Source organism: Pteropus vampyrus, unplaced genomic scaffold, assembly GCF_000151845.1.
Source record: "Pteropus vampyrus isolate Shadow unplaced genomic scaffold, Pvam_2.0 Scaffold139, whole genome shotgun sequence".
In the NCBI taxonomy this organism is placed as follows: Eukaryota; Metazoa; Chordata; class Mammalia; order Chiroptera; family Pteropodidae; genus Pteropus; species Pteropus vampyrus.
Window position 1 is genome coordinate 1,832,385 of NW_011888920.1, and position 7,444 is coordinate 1,839,828.

Consider the following 7,444-nt stretch of genomic DNA (forward strand, 5'->3'; position numbering starts at 1 on the left):
CACACACACACACACACACACACATAGGCACATGCACACACACACAGACTCACACACATAGTATAAGCCTAACACAACATTATCTCTATTCACATTTAACAGGCTGTCAATGAATAGCGACCACCATCTAGACCTCGACATGCCTGTTGTTCAGGGATAGTAATCGTGCCAAAAACTATTATTGACTATTCTTAAGTAAAGTAACCAGTTTCTGATTTAATAATAATAAATAACAGTGCAAAGTCAAGAAAAGGAATATCTGCTTTATTCAACAACAAATATAAGATTCTAAAACAATTCTTCCCTTTCCTTCCCCATTGCTGTTTTTTTCTTCTAAGCCATTCCTCAAGTGATATAGTTATATTAAAGCTTGAAATAAAATATTTATGATAGAAAGCAATGTCATAATTAATAGGTTGGGTTTATAAAGACATAAATTATAGTAAAATTCAATCTAAGTGTACATTTAACTATTTTTGATAAACATATACAGTCATGTAACTACCACTGCAATCAAGATATAGAATAACCCTTTCGTACTCTGCCTCTGACAGTCACTGACCTGATTTTGCCTTTTTCTTATGCCATATAAATAGAATCATATACTATATAGACTTTGGAGGCTGGCTTCTTTCACTTATTTAGCATTGTATTAAATTTTGATCTCTTACTATCATGTGAGATAATTCTCAGGTCAGAGATCATAAAATTTTGATTAGCAAATATTGAAATTAAAGCCATTTCAAGCCAGATATTAATAATTTTACATAAAGATAATTTAGAGTTAACATCAATATCATCATCACTTGCTATGGTTCACAAAGAGTGGATGGCATTTATATTTATTTATATACCAATTTCTTTATTGTTGCCACTAAGTAGTCTTGCCAAAGAAATATATTTGGTATAATTACGGTAAAGTGAGGCACAGGGTTTTTACTAGATATAAAACACCCAGTATGACCCTGCGTGACACACACCTCCCTGTCCTCTGCACCCCACCAGAACTCACCACCTCTGCAGGCCTGGATGATGATGACCTTGGGTTTATCCCTAAGATGGCAGCAGTTTCGATTGTTGAAAATCTGGAATATGGTGTCATAAGATAGCACATCTGACTTTCCATCATTATGCATAGTTCCACAGATTCTATCCAGAATGCCATGAAACATGAACACCAAGAATGTGCTATCCGAGGACCTGTGCTCTGGGCAGGCAGCAAATGTCTTTAGCACTAACTCCATGGCCTAAAAGAGAGTAAACTTTTAAATATCAGATCATAATGCCTACCCTTTGTACCACTGATGCTTTGAGGAATAGAAAGAATAAATGACAACTGCCTGGCACTTTCCAGTGACTGATATATAGAAGAAGGTACTCAGAAGTGGCCGTTGTTATGTTATTTCATTGTTGTTACTGTTAATGTCACAGTTCCTAGAATAATTCTGGCAAATATTTTACAATATACATACTATAATATTTATAATTTTAACCATTCATAAGTATACAATTCAGTGGTATTAAATATAATTACAGTGTTCTAAAAGCATCACCACTATCTATACACAAAACTCTTTCATCATTTGCAACAATATCTCTGCACCTATTAAACAATAACTCCCCCTTATCCCCATCTCCCAATCCCTGGTAACCTCTCTTCTATTTTCTTTTTCTTCTATTTTCTTCTATTTTGGTGACATTTCATGAAGTTGTTTTTAAATCTGATGTCATGAAGATATTTTCCAATGTTTTCTGCTAAGAGTTTTATAGTTTGAGCTCTTAAGTTTAGATTTTTTATCTATTTTGAGTTAATTTTATATATGGTGTAAGGTTAGGATTCAACTTATTCTTTTGCATGTGTATATCCAGTTTTCCCAGAGCCATTTGTTGAAAGACTGTCCTTTCCCCTTCCAATAGTTGTGGCACCTTTGTTAAAAATCAATTAACCATACATATCATATGATGGTTTATTTCTGGATGCTCTATTATATTCCATTGGTCTACATGTCTGTCCTTATATCAGTACTATATTAATTCCTATAAGCTTTGTAGTACATTTTAAAGTAGAGAGGTATGAGTCCTCCAACTTTATTCTTTTTCAAGATTGCTTTGCATATTTGGGGCCCCTCACAATTCTATATGAATTTGAGAATTGGCTTTTCTATTTCTGTGAAAAAAAAATGGCTGTTAGAATTCTGATAAGGATTATGGTGCATCTATATAGATCACTTTGGGTAATATCGGCATCTTACAATATTAAGTTATGAAAATGGGTTCTATTTCCACTTATTTAGATCTTCTTTAATTTCTTTTGTCAATGTTTTGTAGTTTTCAGTGTACAAGTCTTTTACCTCGTTTGTTAGATTTACTCTTAAGTATATAATTATTTTAGGTGCTATTGCAAATGAAATTGCTTTTCTAATTTTCCTTTCAGATGTTTATTGCTAATGTTTAGAAACAACACTAACTTTTGTGTATATGTTGATCTTATATCCTGCAATTTGCTGAATTTATTTATTAGTTCTAATCGATTTCTTGAATATAGAATATGTCATCTCTGAATGAGATAATTTTACCTCTTCAGTTACAATTTGAATGTCTTTTACTTATTTTTCTTGTTTAATAACTGGCTAGAACTTCTATTACAATGTTGAATAGCAGCAGTGAAAGCAATTACCCTTACATTTTTTCTGACCTTAGTGGGGAAGATTTTAGCCTTTCACCATTGATTATGATGTTATTTGTTTTTTTTTTTTTATTAATTACCCTTCATTATGCTGAAAATTTTTTTTAATTCCTAGTTTTCTGAGAATTTTTATGATGAAAGGATTTTAGATTTTATTTTATGCCATTTTATGTATTGGTTGAGATTATCATGTGTTTTTCCTCCTTCATTCTATTAATCTGATGTATTATACTGATTGATTTTCTTATGTTGAAACATTTTTACATTCTTGGGGAAAATCTTACTTGGTCAGGGTGAATATCTTTTTAATATGCTGTTGGATTCCATTTAATAATATTTTATTGAGGATATTTACATCTATATTCACAAGGGATATTATTCTAATTCTTTTCTTGTTATGTCTTTATCCATCTTTATTATCAGAGTGATTCTGGCCTTTTAAAATATGTTAGAAACTGTTCCTCTTCAGTTTTTTCAAAGAGTTTGAAAAAACTGGTATTAATTTTTCTTTAAATGTTTGCCAGAACTCATCAATAGAAACATCTGGTTCAGAACTTTTTTTTTGTTGTGAGGCTTTTGATTGGTAATTTAATTTCTTTACTAGTGTCGGTTATTTCTGAATTTCTATATCTTCGTGATTTAGTCTTATTAGGTTGTGTGTCTCTGAGAATTTATCTATATCATCTAAGTCATCCAATCTGTTAGTATTAGAATTATTAATAGTACTTTCATAATTTTTTTTTATCTTTGTAAAGATGGAAGTAATGGCCCCAGTTTCATTTCTGATTTTATTTGATTCTTTTTTCTTCTTTTCTTTGTTAGTTTAGCTAACAGTTTATCAATTTGGTTGATTTTTTTCATTATTATTATTATTTTGGTGTATCTTTGTGCCTGAGATTAGTCTGAGGTTAAAGCTTGATCTTCTCAGGTATTTTTTGAACCTGGGCACAGATGATAGCTTTCTAAATTTCCCCATATTCACAGTTGTTTTTATGTAAAAAACAAACAAACAAACAAACAAACAGGTGCAGCTCCATTAAATCCCCTGGAAGCTGTTTTAATCTGTGGGGTTTGAAACAATGCCACCCAGCTTCTGTGTCCACCCCTCAGCAATCTAAAGCAACAATACAATCAGAACACAGAACCCTGATATTTGAAGGACAAGGTCCTTCCTTATTATGGGCAAGGATCCATTGGGTGGCACCATAAATGCATGTTGTTATCCTATAGCTGCCTGCCACAAGACTCTGGTGTTAGGGATGAGTAGTCATCACTGTACTCACAACTAAAATTGACCAAAATTAATGGCAGTTTATCAGCCAAGATGTTCCCTGGAGCTGCAGTTGTTCAAATACAATCCAGAATTCCAAAATAGTTACTTCAGATCATTTGTCAGTACAATTGTTCTCCAGGTGAAGAGATGGATTTCTGGCACATCTTACATCTCTGTCTTTCCTGATGTAACTCTTATATGCTGGTTATTTTTCACTTGCAATCTCTAGATCCATTTCCTGCTCTTATCGTCTTTGTTTTATTGCTTTCTGGATCATAGTGGTTGAGCTCTCTTGTGAACAAGTTTCAATATGTGTTTAATCAATAGAAGGCACTAGCAGGAGATTTGAGGAAATTGAGAGCAGTAAAAGAAAGGAGTTAGGATATTCTACCCCTCCACATACCTACATACCCCGGTATTACCACAGTTCTATCAGTGACTGTGTCCTCTGTGACTACAGTGCCTTCTGGGTAATCCATTTCTCCAGCTGTCACTTTATCACCACATTCCAGAACAAAACGTGTGTGTGTGTGTGTGTGTGTGTGTGTGTAATTCCTACACAAAGTGAGCAGTGTTTGGTTTAATAATGAATGAACTACAATAATAATGACAACGTTGTGGCTGAAATATACACACACATACATATACACACTATTCAAAGGAGGTATAGATAATTATAGATGCCACCTTAACTTTTTTATTTTAAAGTTTAAGAAAGCAAGTTCCAGAGTAGTTAAATGAATGGCCCCAAATTAGAAAGCTAGTTAGTCATTAGAGGTAGATTGGCCTGTAGTTTATATGTACTGCACAGGGAAGAGCCTCTTACCATGGCTGTGAGATTCTCTTCCATATGCACACAGTAGCCCAGGTCCTCAAGCAGCACCTTCATTCCATTGATGTCATAGTCGGAACCATTACGCCTTGGGAGGTAGCTAAACTCTGTGTTACAGATGATGAGGGCCAGACGAGTGTGGTCCTCTTTCTCTCTTATTGGATAAATCTGCAGAACAATGCATGTTAGAGGCATCCCATTTTTTCTTACACATCCACAGCATAGTCAGAATTACACTCTCAAGATGTGACAGTTCTTTGTCTTCTAACTTTTGCGAGAACTTTTCCTTTACTCTCTATTTCTAGTGGATGAAAGATGAAGTTTCTAATAGAAAGCAGAGGGAATGATTAAAAGAGCAAAACTCCAGAGTGGTGAACAAGAATCAATGTGGGCTTTTTATTCAATGGTTTTGTGGAGTGCACTAGAATATTATCTATTTTCTTCTCCCTTCTCTTCCATTCAACTTCCATTTAACTAAAACTTATCTAATGTGTAAGATCCATCTCAAATGTTTCGAATATTAAAGACATTCTCCACCTACTTCAGTCTACATTGGTCATAATTAAATGTTTATGCCTCTTATACGGGCATTATTTTTATAGCACCTATATATAAATATACATGTTTTAGCATCTCTATGTAATGCACTGCCACATTATTGTTTCATTATTGCATATCTAATTTTATTAATAGAAGAAATTACATACCCATACTTATTTATTAATTTTTATAGTGCCTTAAGACATCACTAAAAAGATTATCTAAGGAAATTTTTCATTTCATTCATTGATTATCTCACCCTTCCAGCCTCCTTTTTGCATAGTTCCAGGAACTTTTCATAAGGACATAGCTTGAGTTTGCTTATGAGTTCTGGGGATGCTGACTCTGTTCTCCTAACAAGAGTTTCTGTAAGACTTTTAAAACACATGGCATAATCAGAATTGTGATATTTTGGTATACTGGCTCTCTTCTTGGGCCTCATATCCTATAACACCCTAGAAACCGATACAGAAACTCATTCTCCTAAAAGATAGAAGGAAACTTTGTAAGACGACAGCTTGTAAGAGTTATAGTTTTGTTTAACATATTGTTAACAGAGATGAATGGTGGTCAGGCAAGAAAGACAACTCCTTTGTGGGAAAAGTTATCTGACTATGAGATCTACCCAAGATGCAGAAGTGCATGCATGTGACTTTCTGGGGAAGACTAGAAAGACAGACATCTAGTAAGATTCTCCTAATTGATTTCCTCTCATGATTCTGTTTCTTAATCAATGACACTACTCTTCTCATTTGCCTAAGCAGAAAACCAAGAGGTCTTCCTTGATTCTACTAGTTCCTTTACCCTCTACCCATTTTATCCCCCAGACTCATTCTTTTAGTATGTCTTGTAAACTTTATCACCAAGATATGTCCTATATATTGGTTCTTATCTCTCCACTGATACCCTTCCATTCCCAGCACCAATATTCTCCCATATGGATAACTAAAACAGCCTGAACACTTATCTCTCTACATCTACTCTTATCCTACTACATTTCATTGCCTTAATAGTGACCACAATGGTTTTTTAAAAAAGTACATAAGACTTTCTCTTTCTTTAGTTCTGAAGTTCATTCAATGTACTTCCTGCCCTTAGTTCAACATCTTTCAAGAGCAAAAATTCTGCAAAAATGCCAGTGTAAATATCCTCAAGAATAAGACTTAAATCATAATCACAGATATCCATCAGACAAATTTTGCAAACTTTCCTCTGAGGAGACACTTGAGATGTCAGCGAGTTCTCTTCCCTTAAAATTAACTTTGTTTTCTGGGACATTACATCAGCATTGAATGAAACACTCCAATGGCTTCTCATCTCAGTTAAAATAATATCCATGTGGCTTTAATATGCCATTTCAGGACCTGTATGATCAAATCTTTGCCTAAACTTTACTTCCATTTTATTCTTGCTCAGCAACACATACAATTTTTCTGTTTCTCAAATCCCCTTTACCTATTGCTGCCTTGAGACTTTTACACTTATTGTCCTCTCTGTTTGTGGTTTTCTTTCTCTAGACCTAGTAAGACTGGCTTTTGTCATTCATATCATTAGCATGACCTTAACTGACCACCAAATCCAGTTAATGTTCTAGTTACTTTCTATCCTAACCTATCCCATTGTCATCTTTTAGTTTTCTTTATAACTCTTATCAATATCTGCAAACATGTTTATTTTTTTTACTTCTAATTGCTACCTACTCCCCACTGGAGTGTTAAATCCATGTGAGTTCTATTTTAAAGTTATATGTGCCCAAGGTGAAAAAGAATGATTGGCAATAGTCAAAGTTTTTGTTGAGAAATAAGAATGAATGATGAATGAATGAATAAACTGGTGAGTTCAAGAAATTCAGATTAAATTTTAACCTAAATTGTTTTACAAACTGAGGCTCCCATGATTGAGATAATTTACAGGCCATTTGAGTCCTAGCATGAATTTAGCATAAGACTTTTAAAATGAGAGTGACTGTGTTCTATTTGGAGAAGCCCAATGCAACATGAAGAGCTGTGCAAAGTGCTATAGAAGCTGGACTGGAGAGGTAGAACATGTGCCAGAATTGTGGTCTATGGCCTCAGTAAAATGTAGGGTCAAAGTTTTTCAAGTTATGGAAAGA

General features: G+C 34.0%; 1 protein-coding gene across 1 annotated transcript in view; it reads right to left on the bottom strand.

The window, feature by feature from the left end:
* LOC105297474 (caspase-13-like) overlaps window positions 1-5,773 on the bottom strand; it is a 13,048-nt gene extending 7,275 nt beyond the window's left edge. Inside the window, exons 1-3 of the mRNA XM_011368161.1 lie at window positions 5,591-5,773; window positions 4,786-4,959; window positions 1,013-1,247 (exon numbers count right to left, since the gene is read on the bottom strand). Coding sequence (XP_011366463.1) covers window positions 1,013-1,247; window positions 4,786-4,959; window positions 5,591-5,773 — 592 coding nt within the window. The remainder of the gene's footprint in view (window positions 1-1,012; window positions 1,248-4,785; window positions 4,960-5,590) is intronic.
* Between the last annotated feature and the right edge of the window lie 1,671 nt (window positions 5,774-7,444).